Source organism: Sebastes umbrosus, chromosome 2 (assembly GCF_015220745.1).
Source record: "Sebastes umbrosus isolate fSebUmb1 chromosome 2, fSebUmb1.pri, whole genome shotgun sequence".
NCBI classification, from domain to species: domain Eukaryota; kingdom Metazoa; phylum Chordata; class Actinopteri; order Perciformes; family Sebastidae; genus Sebastes; species Sebastes umbrosus.
Genome location: NC_051270.1, coordinates 32,386,044 through 32,406,704, shown reverse-complemented (window position 1 = coordinate 32,406,704; position 20,661 = coordinate 32,386,044). Strand labels below are relative to the sequence as shown.

Here is a 20,661-nt window from a genome sequence, read left to right as displayed (position 1 = left end):
CTTTTACGCAGAAGGAGGACTTTGTCCCCCATCTTGTGGCATCCAGTAACACTTGTGATGTACTATGGCCATGTCAGTATTGTATTAAGATTGACTTGAACCTAGAATTACTGCCTCGCCTGTTTGCCTCCAACAACCAGTCAAGTTGCAGTTTACATCCATGTCTGTCCAAAATGTCATCACTTCATCATTTTATAGTATTAGACATTTGTCATAAATAGCATATTAATTTAAAATAGGGCCAAAAGGTGTTTTGTGAGGTCAAAGTAAACTTTGACCTTGTCAACCAAATTCTAATCAGTTTATACTTGAGTCCAAGTGGAAGTTTGTGCCAGATGTAATGAAGTTCCCTCCAGGCGTTCCTGAGATATCGCTTTCACGAGAGTGGGAGGGATGTAAGGTCACACTGACCGTGACCTTTGCCTACCTAAATCTAATCAGTTGATCCTTGAATCCAAGTGAAAATTTGAAAAATTCCCTCCAGACATTCCTGGGATATTGCGTTCACGAGAATGGAATGGACGGATGGACAAGCACAAAACATAATGCCTCCCGCCATAGCTGTCGCCAGCATGGACGCATATAAATTAATTAAAAATGTCATAGTATACTATGTCATGAAAAGGCATAGTATAGTATGTCGAAAAAATTTAAAAAGTCATAGTATTGTATGTCGGAAAAAGTCATAGTATATTAAGTTGAAAAAAAAAAAGTAATAATATAGTATGTCGAAGAAAAGTCATAGTATAGTATGTCGAAAAAATAAGTCATAGTGTAGCATGTTGAAAAAAAGTCATAGTATAGTATGCCGAAAAAAGTCATCGTATAGTATGTTGAAACATGTCATAAAAAGTCATAGTATAGTATGTTGAAAAAAATAAAAAGTGATAGTATAGTATGTCGAAGAAAAGACAGTATACTATGTCGTGAAAAAGTCATAGTATATTGTGTTGAAAAAATAAAAGAGTCCTATAATATTGTGTCGAAAAAGTCATAGTGTTGTTTGTCGAAAAAAAGTCGTAGTATAGTATGCCAAAAAAAGTCACAGTACAGTAAGTCGAAAAAATAACAAAAAAGTCATAGTATAGTATGTCGAAAAAATAAGTCATAGAAAAATGTCGAAAAAAAGGCATAGTATAGTATGTAAAAAAATAAGTCATTGTATATTATGTCGAAACAAATTAAATTAGTAATAGTACAGTATGTTGAAAAAAAATCATTGTATAGTATGTTGAAAAAAAGTCATAGTGTAGTACGTCGAAAAAAAAGTCATAGTATAGTGTCGAAAAAAACCCCAAAAAGTCATAGTATAGTATGTCGAAAAAATTTAAAAGTCGTAGTATAGTATGTCAAACAAGTCATTTCTATGCTAATTATGACTATTTCATACAAATGTCTAACAGGATAAAATTATGTACTGATGACATTTTGGACAGACATGGATGTAAACTGCAACTTGACTTGGCCGAGACAAACAAACGCGTGGCGGTAATTCTAGTTAATAATACTAATTAGCAACAGCAAATACAATTTGAAAGAGACATTATTCTGCCTGGATTACATTTTTCATCAACATAATAAGGAAATATTTTTAATGAACGTATCTGCAAAATGTTCGCTATTATTATCAGTTTATGAATACCTAAATTCATTTTATGGTGCGATTAGGTCAAAGCACTTGGTTAATGTTTGGGAATGACCTTCGCCTTGGTTAAATATTGAAAAGTCAAAGGTGACACAAGACAGAACACGTTTACTTTTCCATATATCTCTTAGGGCTGTCAAGGTAACGCTAATTTGTTTTAACACCACTAATTTCTTCAACGCAATTTGCGATTTTTAGGTTGCAGAGGGCTCAGTTTTAAAGCTAGAGTGAGACTCCCTTTAAGGTACATTTTGAACAGATAAAAAGTGTGCGATGAATTTGCGATTAATCGCAATTAACTATGGCCAATCATGCGATTAATTGCGATTCAATATTCTAATCGATTGACATCCCTTATCTCTATATTTCTCAATATATAACCAAAGCCACTGTCGTTCCTTAAACTCAACTTCAGTGTTATAGCTTCCTAAACTGAACCACATGTGATACGCAGAACACAAACCCTGATCCATCTTGTTTTGATGTATATGTACATGTACGTGTGGATGCATAGCTCAGCAATATGTACAAAGCACTTCAGCCCACACAGTTAGGTGAAAAGCATGGCAAAGAAATCGCCCCATATTGCATCCCTAACCACCCCGTCTCCCCACCTCTCTCTCACATCCACAGTCAGAAATCACAGCCTTACAGCCAGCACCCCCACAAGAGTGAAAATGAATGCACTCGCCACCTGTGGTGGGAGCAGAACAAGAGAGTGGGAAAGGACGTGGGAGAGGAAGACAGAAAAGACATGGCAACTGTTAGTGGCGGTGAGTCAGTCAAACAGGATTCACAGACACTCACATTAATAGTACACACTATGAGTAATCTACGGAAACCTGTTTGACAAAATACATGACACAAAAAGCCAAAAGTTTTCTAATCATGTGCTGTTCGTCACTGGCATGATTTCAATTTTTGACTCAAACCCTGTTTCACAATCATCACTGATATCAGCACAAAGCCACCAATTTCCAAGTAGTTTGTCATTTTCTGAGGTGTGTGTGGGAGTGTGTGAAATGCGAGTGCGACTGAATGTGTCTCTGCTGGTTCTGTGATTCAAGTGAGGCAACAGTGTGTGTGTGTGTGTGTATGTGTGTGCGTGTGGTTTGGCAAGCCACACAGATCCTGAGCTGTGTGTCTCATCCCTCCCACCATTGCTCCTGTCAGCAGGCCTGAAACCACAAACCATCCCGTCTGGAAACAAAGCCATTAACTCACAACAACCGTCTCGGTCTCTCTCACACCTTTTTCACTTCAGTTTAGATCTCCTCTCTATGTCACACTTCACTTGTTTCATATCAGTGTGTGCGCTGACAAATATATTACAAGTCTGTGTGTCACAACCATGACATTTAACAGTTCCCATTACCAAAAATTACGCCTACAGTAACTACTTGATTTCTCTGTCAGCGGTGGCATTTGGTCCCTGCTTTTGTTTTTCACAGCCATCCCATTTTAATGTGTGAATTTAACACCAAACTAGACTGTTCATAGATCCAGTGCAGTGCTGAGGTGTTTAATTCTACATTTACCATCAACATTGATTGGACATCCACATAAAAAGGGGGGAAATTTTCGCTTTAAGTAAAGGATCTGAATAGTTCCAACACTGGTCGGCAGTGAACATGCTAACTGATTGGCTTGCTCGCGTTAGTGCTAACTTGTTGCATATCACATGAACTACATACAGGAAATAACTTTCTCAGCGTGCGTGTTTGTATTTTACTCATAAAGTTGAGTTTTAATTCATCTTATTACACGGCTTTGTTGAATACTCTATTTTAATTGGTCAATCACAGCGTTCTAGGGTCTGTTACTTCTTTATAGCAGACCGTTGCTATGTATAACAGAACGTTGCTATGGACGCAGTTCTGATGTCGGACTCTGGTGGACCGTTTTAGTGTCAAATTATAGATTTTTTAAGTAAATAGCCGTGTAATAAGCGGGATAATGTACAGCTAGCGGGTCATTGTTTTGAAATAAACGCCTTCAGGGCGACGCAAGACCCCCCCCACCCCCTCCCACCCCCGCTTGAACCCCGACAAGAATATCGCCCTGCCGGGTTTGTTTCACAACAATGACCGGCTCGCTGTACATTATCCCTTACATATCTGCCATCTGAACTTAACAACAAAACACTAATGTCTTCCATGCTGTTTTCCTCTTTAAACAGAGATCAACATGGAATTCAGCAACACGCCCAACAAGATTTGGCCTCAGACGCTGCATTGTGAACTTCACACAGAGACGAGCCAAAAGGAACGAATGACTGTGGTCACACCGAGGTGAGCCAAAAAGTCTTTTACAGTCCTCAAATGTTGGTTTACTTTCTAACTCCTGAACTTTTATGACAAACGGGAGAGTTCTGATGTTAGAGGATGTGTCTTCTGTTTGTGTTTTAGTGCTACATGGGCAATAGATAAAAATCAAGTATTAATCAGGATTTTAGAGATGATGTAATCTCTATAAACATATTATGCATTCACATGTAGAATCTGTAGTCCACGACAAGATTTTCGTACCGGAAGTGTTCCGGTTTCCGTTTGTAGTCCGGGTAGTATTGAAAAATCACTTTCATTCAGAAATGAAGGTCTAAATGCTGAAACCCCAATTTCTTTTTTGGAGTCTAAAAAATCTCATCCAAGGAAAGTAAAAAAATACTACGGAAGACATGATCTCAGTGTCCTAAACAGTAGCTGATTCAAAACCTGATGATACGACCGCGTATTAGGGCCATTGTAGGTAAAAAAAAAAAGAAATAATTACGAAGCTGGGGAGTAATATACCAAGAAACAAATCAGAATTTCCGGGATTAAAGTATGTTCTTAATGTGTTCTTTTATGAACATAAATACTAGGTAAGGGATAATGTACAGCTAGCAGTTCATTACTTTGAAATAAACCCCTTCAGGGCGATGCAAGACCACTGTATCATCGCCCTGTTAGGGTTTATTTCACAACAATGACCGGCTCGCTGTACATTATCCCTTACATATATAATAATAATATATTTTGCACTCTGCGGCTCACGTTAACGCAGTATTTAACAGGGGCATAAGTATGATGAGGTTGATCCAATTTTGCAAAGTGAAGCAATGTAGTTCCCAAACAAAAACATATATATATATATTTTTCAGGACCACGTTTTTTTATTCAACTATTTTCCGAGTTTATTTTCTTGCAAATTTGGGACTTTATCTCACAAATTTACAACTTTATAATCTCGAAAATTTCAGATTTTTTTTTTTTTTTTACCTACAATGACCCTAATAAGCCGTCGTATGATGTAACGTAGTCAGTAGGTCAATCACAAGGAAATGGGCCATTCTACAAAAACCTGTTTTATTGATTTATTAACAACTGTACATTTCTTTTCAGTGCTGACAGCATTTGCTACATACTTTGGTGTGATTCAGAGGGACATTTGCTTTTTTGCCCCTTTTTATTTTCTTGTGGGGAAAAATGCTGACAGGATCAGGAGCACAGTGTACAAACCAGAATTATCCACTGTTGTCTTAACGTCAACATGATGGGAGACACTTGATTTACTAATTTGTGTTTATGTTTAAGTGCCGTTCCCTCCGTCTTCATGAGCATTTACATGTCTCTCTGCCAACCAAACAGATTCCAGGAATATTGATAAGATACAAAAGGGCAGAAGGATTCCAATAGCGCAGATTGAACTGTTTGAGTTTAGTCTGTAGCCAAGAAATCGATGGTGCAATTCAACATCCACATTACGTAAAGTTAGCAAAAAGCACATTTTCATCCAGTTTGTGCCTGCTGCAGTGCTTCTGCTGCCAACTGAGGTCCAAGGGTTAGGCTAAACATTAAACGTCCCCTATCTCACGTAATCTAACAAGGTAAAACAAACAGGGAGAAAGATAGCACAGACAGAGCAGTACACTTTAAAAAGGTCTTTTTTTTATATATATGAATTAAATTTACATCCATTTCTCTTCCTGAATCGTAGTGTCCCGCTCCGTCCCACAGTGGTCCAAACCAGCCGAGGCTCTGCCGGAGTCAGAGGACTCCACGTTTTCATCGTCCGGTAAGAGCACTGTGACAAAAGGCCATTTAAAAAGCTCCACAAAACGTCCTACTTACAAGTTTCATGCTCCTCTGTTTGATTTCTGAAAAGGTCAGCCCAGAGAATGTGCTTTAAGAAAATCAAGAGTTGTTAAAAAGTTCTAATCTATGTTCTGCTCTCCCACTCGAATACCGTAAGACAGAGTGGGCCAAAAAAATCGTCACAAGTACACCCAGGACATGAAAATATATATATTTTTTATAATATATATAAAATGTCTTTTATTTAATCCGATATGTACACTTTTCACAAGGCGTCTGGGGGGACGAGGTTCTCAGAAATGAAGCGCCGCTTCATCGGGTTGCACCCAAATATTCACGAGGAAAAAATTCAGAAGTCACAAAAAACTGTGTAGCCCAAAAATAAACCCTCCAAAACAAAGGACAGAAAAAACTTCTTTCCAGCACAAGCATCCTTCGGCCAACAGCTCTGTAGATTCCCAACAGATTAGATGCTGCTAAATCTGTAGTTTGTCTCAGCGTGTTGTATCCACAGACGGACGGTCCAGAGCGAAAAGTAAAAGTCGTCTCATCAGAAGTGCTGAAGCAGGAGCCTCCTGTCTCTCTAGTAGATGACCTCGTAGACGGTGGCCTTCTTGTCTCCGGATCCCGTCACGATGTATTTGTCATCTGCTGAGATGTCACAGCTCAGGACGGAGGACGACTCCTTCGACTGTGGAAGTAAGGTGAGTTTTCATTTATATGAATGTTACAAAGTTTGTTTTTTTCCTTATGATTAGTTTTATGACGCATGCTCATTATTTAACCTAATGAATAGGGGTGAACAGGTATTTGTCCAGAAGCTGAAACTAGACAATGTTTTTAAACAATGGATTATCAATATAGAGATTATTTTTCTGTTAACTGACTAATCATTTCAGCCCTCTTTAAAAATATGCAAGTTGGAAGACCGAACAAGTACTGCTACTCCTAAACAGCCAACTGACGTGACATGTTTTTAGCTTTACACAAGAGTTACCGTGTCTGAATTATCTACGATTGGTGAGACAGCGGACAATGGAGGTTCACTCTTGGAAATAATATGTGTAACAAAATAAAATAGTATTATATTAATAGTATTGTATGAGGGTTGAAGAATAATCCCAATTGTGCCTCCATTTTGGATGACATTACATACTTTAAATTGTTTGTGAACTTCCGTCCTCATGTTGATTAAGACTAAGAGACCACTGAGGTTCTGCAAACTGAAATGTTCCCTTTTAATGTAATAGTGTGTGTGTGTGTGTGTTTATTGTAGTTACCTGGAATATGCTGGCACCATAAGGAGTCCTCCATGCATTCAGCAGATTGTCCTTCCCTGTGCTCACAAACCATTTACCTGCAAACACACAACAGACGCCATGAGGATATAATCTGAAGGTATGAATGCTGTTACAAACACACACATACAGTCTTCCATAAGCGCCGGCTGCCGGATACTTTATGGTAAAATAGATTTGATTAACAAGTTGCGATTCGCTATGCGTGTACATTTTACGACAACTGGACTTCGCTTCAAAACAACGCAAGCTGATGATAGACGTGCCTACGCGCCGCGCACGCTCAGTTGTGTCCTGCCGAGTAGAGAGCGGAGAGTCGTCTTCAGTGTTTGACAAATATTAGCAAAATAATTGATGAATTGCATTGATTGCTCAGACAAGGGACAATCCTCATTAAGGGCTTTTCACTCGGGGAGCGATTGACGTGCCTCGTAATTGATTTTCAATGAGAGACGAAATTGTGGCAGTTGTCTCATGCACACTGCCAGAATTTAATTTTTAACGTGACGCGCAGTGCAAATCAGATGAGCTTGCTTTTTTGAGTTCCCTGAAATATACAACTGTTTTCAGGACACAAACAGGAGGGATTTCGCATGGCAGAGCATTGGTGCAAGACTGGATGTATCAAATAATGTTACATAGGCTAGTTGTTTTAACGGCAATGCTAAATTAGCTAACTGTAGCTATCAACAATAACAGTCTGTGGTTGGCATCAAAGACTAGGAGTGCCACGTGTCAACAAATCCAGCTGTGATTCTGGATATATATACACCACACAGTTGTACCAGCAGGGATACACACAGTAATAGAGCCTAGCGTTTTCCCGCGGAGCGCTAATCACATGAGGAGATCAGTCAGACCCCGCGGATACAAGCGAGTACGCAGGCGGAGTGTCGCTCCCCGTTTGAAAAGCCCTTTAGACAGGCTACTTCACAAAACACCGGTAGCAGCAACTTGAATAATTTAATTTAGAAAATGTCTTCTGTTATATTACCAAAACCCAAACCCAAATGTGTTTCTAAAAATATTTTATGCGAGAAATAAGCCTGATCGACAACGGTTAGTTTAAAAGTTTCTCTGGAGTTTCCAGAGGCGGCGAGTTGCACTGGACGCCCGTGATTTGCATAAAGTAGCCAAGACCTCAACTTTATGCAAATGAGGAGCGGCCAATGTGGCGCCCCATCTCTCGAATTGCGCCACCACGCTATCAGAATGCATTGCACTGCTGCTTACAGAGATAATGAATGGGAAGCGTGGAAAGGACAGAGGCTGTGGACACGTACCATAATTCTCCTTTACTATAATTCACTACGTTTACAATCAGGCAGGCAAACTCATTGAAATATGCAATAATTAAGATCAGTGTATTTGATGGAACAGTGGTAATAAAATGTGCCAGAGGAACCAAGTTTGGGATTTTACGGCCAAAATGTCTTTGCGGGCCCACGGACCCTCCCTAGCTAATTCTGTGCGCACAGTCGTGCTCGTCTTCTCTAGTCTTAGAACAGAGATTCACATAATACCTCCAGCCCACAAAAACAGCTAACGTGACTCTGTAATAACCTCATCAATGGACATAAAAACCTTATAGGGGAAAATACCATTACATTAACAATCATAAAACGCACATAATGAAGAAGACTCGCACCATTTCCACTCTGATAATTATTTAAATCACCCTCTGATTAATTACCCAACTGACTAGTTGGGTAATAATTTAATTAGTGGCAGAAAGAGCTCTGAAGCAGTGAGAGTCATTTGAATTAACCAGTTCTGCGGTGGCAGTGATATGAGACAGTGCTGTGGGGGGTCTCGTGAGGAGAAATGAATACTGACATTTCTGGGGGGGAGTGAGGCGATAGTGAAACCTCATTTGTCTGAGCCTTAAACGTGACACCAGCTGGTCTGCCCAGCAGGCACAATGATCTGAACTGAAACTGCAATGACAAATTTAATGAGCATATTTGTAAAATAACAGCTTCCTTGTTAATTCCTCGGTTACGTGCAATTTAGACTGAACAAAGTGACGTGAGCAAGCGTCCATCTGACATTTCAAACAATAATAAATGTTCTAGAGCAAAAATAAACAGCATCTCCCTGCAAGTGACTAAATAACAGTCACTGGATGTTTGAATCATTTTAATGTCTACAGAAACGGTTGCCTCCTCATTTGTTGGTGCAGAGAAGTTGTCTCCAACACAGCCCATCAGTAACCAACTGTAGCAGCTATATGTCCAGCTGAATACTGATGCTACAGCTAACACTCATCTAGACTGCAAAAATCAGACCATCAGACACACGTAAAATCCCAAATTTGTTTCCTCTGGCACATTGTAATACCACTATTCCATCATATACACTGATCTTAATTATTGCCTGATTGTAAACATAGTGAATTACTGGAGAATTAGGCTTCTTGTACATTTTAGCCCACACAGTCTGTAGAAAGATTAATATTTAACACCACACATATGCCTGACTGATCACAACTTTCGTAATTGAGAATCATTAGATTAATTTATTAAGGCTATTTATTGACACCTTCACAAGAGATGCTACAATGATGGTTAATGTATTGTCATACTAGAACCATAGATGCATTCTTTTTCACTGAAAATAAACAAGGTTATTTTAAGAGGGAACATGTTTTTAATCCCATGTCTTATCCAGCCTATGTATTGGGTTTAAATTAAATTCCTGCCATTTATTGTGACTGGTGCTAATTTATTTTGTCATGAGGTCATCAAAACAATTAAAAATCATCCTGACAACATGAATATCAACACCAAATTTAATGGCAGACAGCCAGAGTTGCTCTAGACCGAACTTTCCCTAATGAGGCTAAAAAAATGCTCTTTTCCATTAAATATTAGGGATGGGGTCATGATTTCGATCTTAATAATAGTCATTCTATTATAAATGATCGAAAAGTGATCAACTAGTTCCCAGTGATTATCGAATACTATTATTATAGAAAACTGGCTTGATATGCACATCCCTACTAAAAAATGAAACCTTTAAATCTCCTTGCTGTTGAATGCCTAAATATGTCTTGTTATTCCCTATAGGTCTGTGTGAAGGAGCCTGTTACTTACCACAGTAGGCGAACTTGAGCGAGAGGACGCAGCTTTCGTGCAGGTGCAGCTGGTACTTGTCAGGCTTGGTGTGGTGAAGCACCTCCACGTTGCTGCTCTCCATGCCCACAGCCAGCCATTCTCCAGTGGGACAGTAGCCCAGCGAGAAGATCTGCGACAAGGAGGCAACGACACAGTTGGATCAGACGTCATCAGCAACAAGAGTGTCAACAGTATTTCAACCAAGGATCACCTAAAAGACACACTGAATACATTCAACTCATGTTACCAGAGCGTGATTACTGCGTTCACAACCGCACCAGAGTTCGATTAAAACGGACTAAAAGTTGGCTTGTGAAAACGCCCTAGACGTAGTTGGAAAGGGTGCGTTTGTTTCACACAGGCTTCTTTCTACCTGTGAGGTAAAGTCGTGTTGCTGGAGCTGTCGTCCCTCCCTCAGATCCCAGGAGCGGACAGTGTTGTCGAGCCCTCCGGTCCACAGTTTGGTCCCGTCGTGGGAGATGTCGATACAGCTGGCTCCATCTGTGTGGCCCTGGAACTGCCTGGAACACCACAAGACACCGAACATGAAGTTAAGAACAGAGGACAAAGCCTTCCCGCCTAACAATGAGTGAGTGTTAAGTTGGTGGCCAACTGTTTTATTCTTCAAACACAATGAGCTGTGTATTTAAGAATGCACCACACATCCAAAGTGAGTCAATTAAGTCTTTCAGTGTGTGCTTAAAGCGAAACCATATTGGTAAAAACACAAAGTACTGACCTAACGAGGGTCTGGTTATGGAGATCCCACACGGCGATGTTTCCATCCGAGCAGCAGGAGAAGCAGACCTTGGCGTCGGGGCTTATGGCCAGCGCGTAGCAGGCCGGAGCAGAGGAAGTGAGCTCGGCCTTTATGCGGGGCGTCTGTGAGGCCAGGTCCCAGATGGTCAACGTGCTGGCCTCGCCACCCACTATTAGGGTGCGGCCGTCAGGCAACAGCTTGCAGGAGCGGATGTAATTGTCCCTGTTCTGGAAGAGAAACAAGTGTCATCACGATCTTGATGTAATTTATCTTTAAACATGTGAAACATACATCAGACGGCGCATACGGGTACTTCGAAAAAAGTCAAGCCCTTTGGGGGGAAAGCAAACCGAAGATCCCACAGACTTCAATACAATTTGACGTATGTTTGGATTGTAATTTTGACAAGTTCGTATGCATTCATCTCTTGTTATACAAACGATTGTTTTTATACACGTCTAATAATTATTTCGCGAACTTGCCTGAACCTGAGCGTTCGCGATACCTTAAAGAATTAAGGTTGATCGCCGCCATGTCCCTTCATCTTCCCACATCCAACACGGTGGCTGGATATTGCTTATCCAGACTTCTATACATATTTGATTGATTCATGTTCGGCTAAATGTTGTCAGTAAATAACCAACGTGTTAGTAGCCAACTGTTTGATCTATAGGCTGAGATTTAGTTGGAGACGACGGTCTGATGCTGCTATAACGTTAATGTATGACTGTATTACTGCAGCAGCCTCACACTCAAGCTAATGTTAGCTAGCCATGCTAGTCACTGTCACCAGCATCATTTAGCCATTTACCACACAGTGAATATGAATGTATCGTATGTGCCTCAGATCTCAGTGTGAAAGCCTCGGTTAACCCGCTACACAACAGCTTTTCATCATTTTCTCTCCTGTGACAGTGAGTTTCTTTCCCCAAAACGGAAGCGCAGACTCGGTGATGACGCAATGCTGGTCTGGTCTAAAGCTTGGAGCCATAAAGCCGCTCTATTATATATTTTTTAGGACATGGCAGGGAAAAAAAATCAGAGATCAGCGTTTTTGGATTTATTGTTGGTGCAACCAACTACACAGCAACTCTTCAGCATGGCGTTGTTACTATTACCAGTTTGTTTAAAGTTTGGAGACATGTTTCAACTTCTCCTCTTTATGCTGTTACCGTCTATGAGGGACGCGGGATTGTTTCCCCCCTAAAGAGGGCGTTGTAATGAGAGCCTACTCTGGATGACGTATTGCCGGTCTGACGTATCTACGACAAGGTTGAGGTTAAGAACAAACTCAATTACAATTCTGTTGAGCAAAAAGAGATTAGCAGCCTACATCAGTGTGTCCACGTCAAGACCATCTCTACTTAAACTCCAGAGGAGCTTTTCTTTGACAAGTTTCAGGCTGCTGCTGTCTCTTTTTCGTGTTATAGTGAAGATGTGGACGTCAGCTTTAACAAGAGAAGCAGGGAGAGAGCGGGGCTGCAGCTGTTGGCCAGGCTCCAAGAGAGCAGGAAGACAGATCAATAGGACTGTGGAAGCTCTTGGTCGGATTAAAACAGCACCCCGATGGCTTTATAAGACCCAATTGCACTCTGGACGCACCTTAAGGGTGTTGGAGGCCATATGAGTTGAACGGCGTGAAGCCACAGTATCAAAATGAGAAATGGGAGGCAGTTGGGAGGAAGTAATGAGCTGGGTAATGGCAGACAGGGTCAGCCAATCAGAACATCATTACTCAGCAGGCTTTTTTTCTCACCAAGGATTATTTCAGCACAGCAGTGAGACACTTTGCTGAATTATTCACATCTCTGTCTGTTGGGATCTGGGGGGAAAGCTACAGCGGGATGTGGAGTCAGGCTACATTTGATGCTCAAGAAAATCTTAATGAAGGAGGCCGATTGCAGAGACCTCATGAAACGAGTACATTATGTTTCTGTTCCGGTCGGACGCCTTTGAAACATCCACATTAATAACACAGATCTGAAACTCTTGAACAAACATTTCCTTGTTAAAAAAAAAAGAAATAGGTACCAGGCAGTCGAGTTGGGACACTGGGCTCTTGCTGCCTGGTTGGCTGATGTCCCAGATCTTGACACAACCCTTGCCGCCGGTGTAGACGTGACGTGTGGGGTTGCTGATGGTGACAGCGCACACCACTTCCCCGTGGCTCAGTGTGTTGATCTGGCGAGCGTGGCGCGGGATGCCCGGGCCTATCAGTGCATCTGGAGGGAAGGGTACGGGCTGCATCTGACCATCTGCACTCACGTGAAAAGAATAAGCTCTGCGGGGGATAAAGGAAGGGAACGATGGTCAGTTTGAGCCTAGATATACATGCTATCTTTTTTGTAACGACTTAATTAATTTACTATAATAGCGTTAGAGCCGAAATCGATTTTTTTTGTTATTGTGGCTAAATAAATGTACTTAATGGTGCTGTTAGATTACTGCTACACCGCCCCGTTAATACCGTTTTTCGATGGCAGTGAAAATGTAGTTTTTGAAAGGCTAAACCCCAACAAATCTGGATTGAAGCAGAAAAATTCATATTCATATAATAATTCAATAGAATAATACTAATAATATCAGTAGCCTATAGCCTGCTTTAGCCTTGCTTTATCTGCAATTGTGCACAAATACCAGGTTTAAACAGAATGTGGCCTACTAAGTAGCAAAGAAATATGCCTTTTTAAATAGTTTTATATATATAGCTTTTGATACCTTCGATTATTTATCACCGAGGCTTCGAAGTCCAAAAAATGGTATTCTGAACAGCCCTAGTTATGATTCTAGTTATACATGAGCAAATCTCATTTTGACAACCTAAGAGCAGACAAATCCTGGCGCCCCCCCTGTGATCTTTTGCGCCGAACCCCAGGCTGGGAACCGCTGTGCTATCTGTTATATAGCTAAATCCAAAAGTCCAGATACTCACGGTTTTCCTCCAGAAATGGACGTGAGGCTGGCTTGCAGGCCTGGAGCTCTCATGTGAGGATGAGGGTCAAACCCCGCCTGCATAAGGAAGAAAAGCCAAGCGTTAACAAACAACCGATAACCTGCAAAGATAAATTAGACTAAGCTAATATTCAAATTAAAAACCATGCCTCACTTTATCTGCTAACGCCCTGAGGAACTCTCGTACCATCGTTTCCAGGCAAATCCCTTGAAAGGCGCAGATTCAGCTTCATTGCATACAGAGAAGCTTTACACAAGGCTACAACATCCCACTTGCTAATGCTAATGAAAGCCTGGGAGATTTTCAAACACGGGGAGGCATTTTTTTTAAAAAGCCTTTAGAATGCTAACTAACTAACATCAAAGTAAAGGAGCTAGGCCGTCTTTGTACTTTCTCATTATGTACACACAACAAGCTGCAGCCAGCAGAGCAGAAATATTCACAATGAGTTATGGAAATAATGCTTAAGTTTCTCAAAGTCATTTTGCAAACAGATTCTACAACCTACAGCCGTGGAGGATAATTCATACAGACGCTGGTGAGGCCTTGCTGTGTCAAACTGATGGAATATATGAATGAATTAGAGCTGTCCATAATTAACCGTTTAATCGTTAACTGACATTAAGCATTTTAACCGATAAACGCTATCAGTTAAAAGAAATGTTAATAATGAATTCAAAAGCTGAGCAGCTCAGAGGGGCGGCTCGTCTCTTTAAGGAGAATAGCTGGTCCATCTTAAGAGGCGGAGCCGGAGTTGCAGGATACAGGAAGACGGCTCCGGTCTCTGGCTCGCTTGAGCGGAGCGGAGGAGTTGTAGTTTCTTAGCATTTATTCAGCGACAAATAAACTGTACACACACTGCTACAGCTACGTTGACATCTATAACGCCACCAAAAACCCCACACTCACCGCCAACACACACACGGTCTGTTAGAAACTCGCTAAAGTTACGCAGACTACGTGTGCGGCGGCGAGCCTCCGGCAATGCTAGAGCTGCTAACGTAGCACAAATACACACTTTTTGTTGGCCAATCGCTAAAGTTATGCCGGGCAGACACACAGCTGACAACCTGCTGAACTAAACTAAATGTGTGGTGGAGACTTTTAATGGGAAATGTCCGCAACCCTACGTGCAGCGTCGTAGCTGCCAAATTAACGCTCCCGGACAGGTGAACTGGGGACTTCCAATGAATATCTGTTGTGCTCCTGTAGCTGGTACGAGGCACAAATCTTGTCGGTTAATGGATAATCATCGGTTAACGAGGGTCGGTTATCGGTTAAGAAAATTTTTCAAAATGAACATCCCTAGAATGAATATATGTGAAGAAGAGGAGCTTCATTCAGTCATTGGATTCATTAATTATATATATAAACTGGAAAAACAAAGTTCGGAAACTTGTGTTTGGTGGATTATTTCTCTGTTGTTACAATGCTAATTGGCATTGTATTTTACATCGTTGGAAAGCCTGTTTATTTACCTTCGCAATGATGTCCATCTTGTAAGGATCATGCATTTGTGGGATGAGCAGCACAGCTGATTATGTGGGTAGCGCCCAAGAAGAATTTGCCAAAATGCTCCGTCAATGGTAAACAGTGTATTCTCATAAGGCTACCAGGAAGCCTGCAATGACTGCCCTTCACCGTCAGGTCCGTTTGCGCTGGTGTCGACAACACAGAAAATGGAACCTGAACATGTGGGGGAATGTCATGTTCAGTGATGAGTCCAGGTTCTGTCTGCCAAAGTTGGATGGCAGGGTCAAAGTATGGAGACGACGTGGAGAACGCTATGCTGATTGTTGCACCGATCGAGTAACAGCTTACAAGTTGGACTTCATTGCGAAGGTAAATTAACAGGCTTTCCAACGATGTAAAATACAATGACAATTAGCATTGTAACAACAGAGAAATAATCGACCAAACACAAGTTTCCGAACTTTGTTTTTCCAGTTTCTATATATATATATATATATATATATAGAAGCTGGAATACTTACAATTGGTGAGCGTCCGTAGGCGGCAGCAGCTGCAGCACTCATCTGTGGTGAAATGAGACCCGGGTAGACGCCTGGGCTGGTCAGGGATCCATTCATCTCATGATGACCCATCATCGCAAACGGGGAGGCGTAGGAACCCGCGATGGACAGAGGTGTACGCAGAGCTGGGGCAGCTAGAGAAGAGAGAAGAGCAATTCAAAGGTACAGTTTGTAGGATTTGGTGGCATCCAGTGGTGTGGTTGCAGATTGCAACCAACTGAGTACCCCTCCGCTCACTCCTCCCTTTCCAAGACTGCGGTAACGTGAGCTGCCGAGAGCAAAACCGTGGTAATGCCGTTCACCTCGTTCAGAGGCCATCCTTACCATAATAACACTACTTTAGGAGCAACGGAAGATAGACGGCGGCTGGTGGAACCGCAGTTTTGCACTTGGCGGCTCACGTTACCGCAGTTTCACAAACTAACGGAGAACTACGCTGGCCTTCAGGTAATGTAAAAACATGAAAGACTTTCTCTAGAGCCAGTGTTTGGTTTAAGCAACATGGTGGACTCTGTGAAGAGGACCTGCTCCCTATGTAGATATGGAGGGCTCATTCTAAGCTAACAAAAACAACGATTCTTAGTTTCAAGTGATTATACACTAATGAAAACATAGTTATGAGTATTATATTCCATTTCTGCTAATAGATCCCCCGAAATGCTACACACTGTTCCTTTAATAGATTTATAAAAACTGAAGACGGAAGAGACAATAATTAACATTTGGAAACTATGGTTCATTACAGATTGTGTGATATGATTGAAAGCTCCAGAACAACTACTAACGGAACTATTGCTTCCAAGGTCAAGAGTGAACTTTCAATCTCAAGATTATTTTATCATTAATTCATCTGCAGATTACTTTCTTGATTAATTGTCTGGTCTATCAAATGTCACAAGATAGTGAAAAATGGCCATCATAAGTTCCTAAAGCCCAATTTGATGTCATTAAAATGCTTATTTTGTCTGACCAGCATTCCAAAACCTAAAAATAATCTGATTATCATCACATAAGAAGAAGAAAAGCACATGGTGTGCATCTTTGGAGGAGCGGAATTCCATTTTAAGTAATTTTTTCAAGCAAATACACTAGGCTGTCAATCGATTAAAATATTTAATCGCGATTAATCGCATGATTGTCCATGACTAATCATGATTAATCGCATATTAATCACACAGTTTTTATCTGTTCCAAATGTACCTTAAAGGGAGATTTTGTCAAGTATTTAATACTCTTATCAGCATGGGAGTGGGTAAATATGCTGCTTTATGCAAATATATGTATATATTTATTATTGGAAATCAGTTAAATCCAGAAAGCCTCACAGGTACTGCATTTAGCATAAACAATATGCTCAAATCATAACATGGCAAACTGAAACCCAACAGGCAACAACAGCTGTCAGTGTGTCAAGTGTGCTGACTTGACTATGACTTGCCCCAAACTGCATGTGATTATCATAAAGTGTGCATGTCTGTAAAGGGGAGACTCGTGGGTACCCATAGAACCCATTTTCAGTCAAATATCTTGAGGTCAGAGGTCAAGGGACCTCTCTGAAAATGACCATGCCAGTTTTTCCTCGTCAAAATTTAGCGCAAGTTTGGAGCGTTATTTAGCCTCCTTTGTGACCAGCTAGTATGACATTGGTATCAATGGATTCCTTAAGTTTTCTAGTTTCAAATACCAGTATCTTCACTCTAGCCTTAAAACTGAGCACACTACAATCTAAACATTGCAAGTTGCGTTAAAGAAATTAGTGACGTCAAAAAGAATTTGCATTAACAGTGACTGACTAATCAGTGACTGGCTTCAATTCTAAATGAGTGTGACAGTGAAGGTGTTTACGTACTCAGTGCCTCCATGCCGGGTGGTTTGCCCATTGTAAGAGGCCGTAGTCCTGGAGTGGTGCTGGTTCCTGGTGTCGGCGCCTCGTTCCTCGGTGTAGGTGTGTTGGACTTCAGGCTCGGTGTGGACGATTTGTCATTCTAAAACAGAGATACTCTTTAACCTCAGGGTGAAACCTTATCTTGTATCCGCTTACTGAAAGTTGTGAGTTCACTTACTCTCACTCTCAGCCACACACACACACGAAAATGAAAAAAGAAATCCCCAAGTGAGTCAAAAATACCCCCACTAGCAGAGAAATCCAGAGTGACAATCTGAGTGGACGGCTCAAGGTAATCCAATCTAACACTGACACTTCATTACAGCCACGGAGAGTGTGTGTGTGTGTGTGTGCGTGCGTGCGTGCGTGTGTGTGTGTGTGTGTGCGTGGTGGGACTAGGGGCATAAACCTTTGCTTAGAAGTCAAGCTTGTTAAAAGCGGCTAGACAAACAAGATGGTGGCCCAAACACTTCTCTCATAATTAATCCATCTCTTTCTTCCTTTGCAGACGGAGTTAGAGGAGTGGGGCGGTTTAGCCTGGTGACACACACTAATGAGGGACGGAGAGAAGCTGGGTGTCATGGGAGGTGGAGGGTAGTGATGTGGACTATAAATCTATCCTAATCCTCAGTGAAATGGTTTATGTAAAATCGATGCATGAGGATAGTTTTAGCCTGGTTAGTGAGAGCTTCAGTATTAGAGAAAAGAGGGAGACAGCAGCTCCCTCGCTGCGGTGTCTCTGGGTTATTTACGGCCTCAGGCCGAGGAAGAAATGACCATTTATTGGGTAAGCCATAAAGGAGATTGAGAGGAGTGAGCCACAGGGTTTGATTTCCTGAGAGTGCATCTCTGCCCCTTCAAGCCCCTCGTAGCAGCCAACTGCTAAGCCTCCTGCGTATTAGTCCTTCACACAGACACCCACTTCACTTGACAAATGCCCTTTAGTCTGTCAGTTCACCCTCCACTGTAACTGCCTTATTTCATCTCCTCTCTAGTCTTTCAGTGTGTCACTCACATGGGCGTGGTCCTTTATTTTGGAGGACGGCGTGCTGCCCGAGGAGGCGACGGAGGCGGGGCTGTTGGGGGCAGCATCCTTCTTCAGGACTCGTGATTTATCCAGGCCGTTTTCTGGAGGAGAGTGAGCGGGGCTGACTCGAGGGGTGGCTGGATCCTACACAGTTAAACGAGACAGACAGAGAGCGAGACTGAGCAAACAGACCGGAGGAAAGCCACTGGCATGTACATGTAGGTCAAACAAACTGGGGCCTCATGTGCAAACACAGATAAATATACTTGTGCGTGCTCGTACTCTCCCTCACACACATACACACACTTTTCATTCACCTGTCACTCCCTTTCCTCTTTGTATTCTTTGTATTACTTTCTGCATGAATGGCAAAAGAAATACAGCAAGTAAAGCACACACAACCAATATTATGACAGACTTTTTGGCAACGCTGTGAAAGGTGTTGAGGCTTCTACAGACAAATGACAAAAGAGCGCTGTGTTTGGTTTCTGTGTAGCGTTGAGGAATGTGGCGGAGCAGCTCAGTTCAAACGCAGTCTTACCTCGTTGGAAACATCCACCACCAGGTCGTCACTTTTGTCTCCGTCACTGTCCTGAAACAAAAGAGAGACAGGCGTTACATTACTGGGAGACCACTAACCGTACAGTGAGCGTAAACCAGTACAGTCACAACATCAAAGACCAGATTTATGGACTTTGTAACCAGTTTTTTGGCATGTATTTATAATTTGCTTAAGATGCTGTGTATACATATGAAATGAGATTATGAACGCTGTATTTTACAGTTCCATTATTTCCTATTAATTACAATTTCTTGAAAGTTTCCTGGAAACAACTGTGCAACTGGCACTGGTCTGCATGTGTGCTGCAGAGCCAGTTGAGAGTCGGTAAAGTTTCACTTTGGGCGCATTACGTGATCAGGTATTATCAATCCACTTAACGAGGACGGCTTCAACCACAGGTGCTTTCCCCGTAAGCATTTGTTTTTTAGTTTTTCCGTCATGATATCAATGTGCATGCAGCTTCAGGTATCCAGCTGGAAAGCAGCTGGTGTGTAAGGCAAAGTATCATGGGAGTAAAGTAATAAAACAACAAAAATTTAATTCGATGTATGAATGATGTATGAAAAGACCCAAAATGAACAATATAAGCGGACTTCTTGATTACAATAAGCAAATAATTTAAACAGCATTTGTACAGGAATGAGTCTGTCCCCAGCTTTTTGATCCATATAAGCGGTTGTTCACTTTAACCATGATCACTTTAAGCGGTTTCCACTGTATAGGGAAAATGGAGACACGGTTCTGTTCTCAGTTGTTGATATCCAGAGGAATTTCTCTGAAAGAACGGGTCCCTTTAACCCCAAGTACATTCATATTCATTAATTATAGTAAACTATATTCTTCATGTATGTTGAATTGTATACTCACCTGTTGACACTAGCTGACATGCTGTGCACTGACTAAAAGACTCAAGGATGCGCTAGTTCAGCATTTAATTGGAATTAATTAATTGGAAATGTACCAATTGAACACTGTCTCTATTTTACCTTTAATTAGAGCCACATTACTGTACATTAGTCATTTCCAGGCACTTTCTAGGAACTTATTTACAGACTCATAAAATAAAGCACTACCAAAACTGTGGTGATTGTACAATGAAACAACAGATAATAAACTAGTTTTCCTGCTATATTTTGGTATGTTTACACTTAACTTATGTCCTGAAGTTTAACATGTTTCAAAAATGGCCTACGATAGTAAACACAGAGTTAAAATATAAGCAGAAACAGGCTCAGGATCCCACCAACAGCTTGAGTAGGAGAGCTACAAACTCATTAACATTACAAACAATAAAAACAATAAACAC

General features: G+C 41.3%; 1 protein-coding gene and 2 long non-coding RNA genes across 17 annotated transcripts in view; 2 read left to right on the top strand and 1 right to left on the bottom strand.

The window, feature by feature from the left end:
* Positions 1–4,973: 4,973 nt before the first annotated feature.
* tle3b (TLE family member 3, transcriptional corepressor b) overlaps positions 4,974–20,661 on the bottom strand; it is a 42,687-nt gene continuing 26,999 nt past the window's right edge. For all 15 annotated transcript variants that reach the window (XM_037791752.1, XM_037791765.1, XM_037791757.1 and 12 more), the window contains 11 exons: positions 19,335–19,385; positions 18,782–18,937; positions 17,731–17,866; positions 15,843–16,015; positions 13,828–13,904; positions 12,927–13,176; positions 10,875–11,122; positions 10,509–10,656; positions 10,115–10,265; positions 7,002–7,078; positions 4,974–6,412 (listed from right to left, as the gene is read on the bottom strand). In XM_037791752.1, coding sequence (XP_037647680.1) covers positions 6,305–6,412; positions 7,002–7,078; positions 10,115–10,265; positions 10,509–10,656; positions 10,875–11,122; positions 12,927–13,176; positions 13,828–13,904; positions 15,843–16,015; positions 17,731–17,866; positions 18,782–18,937; positions 19,335–19,385 — 1,575 coding nt within the window. In that variant the 3' untranslated portion in view covers positions 4,974–6,304. The remainder of the gene's footprint in view (positions 6,413–7,001; positions 7,079–10,114; positions 10,266–10,508; positions 10,657–10,874; positions 11,123–12,926; positions 13,177–13,827; positions 13,905–15,842; positions 16,016–17,730; positions 17,867–18,781; positions 18,938–19,334; positions 19,386–20,661) is intronic.
* Positions 6,287–10,224, top strand: LOC119501633. Its single transcript, XR_005209865.1, has 3 exons — positions 6,287–6,425; positions 6,998–7,119; positions 10,088–10,224. It is a non-coding gene; the product is annotated as an uncharacterized LOC119501633 (long non-coding RNA).
* LOC119501637 lies at positions 10,595–20,659 on the top strand. The gene is made up of 3 exons (XR_005209867.1): positions 10,595–10,724; positions 18,762–19,011; positions 19,290–20,659. It is a non-coding gene; the product is annotated as an uncharacterized LOC119501637 (long non-coding RNA).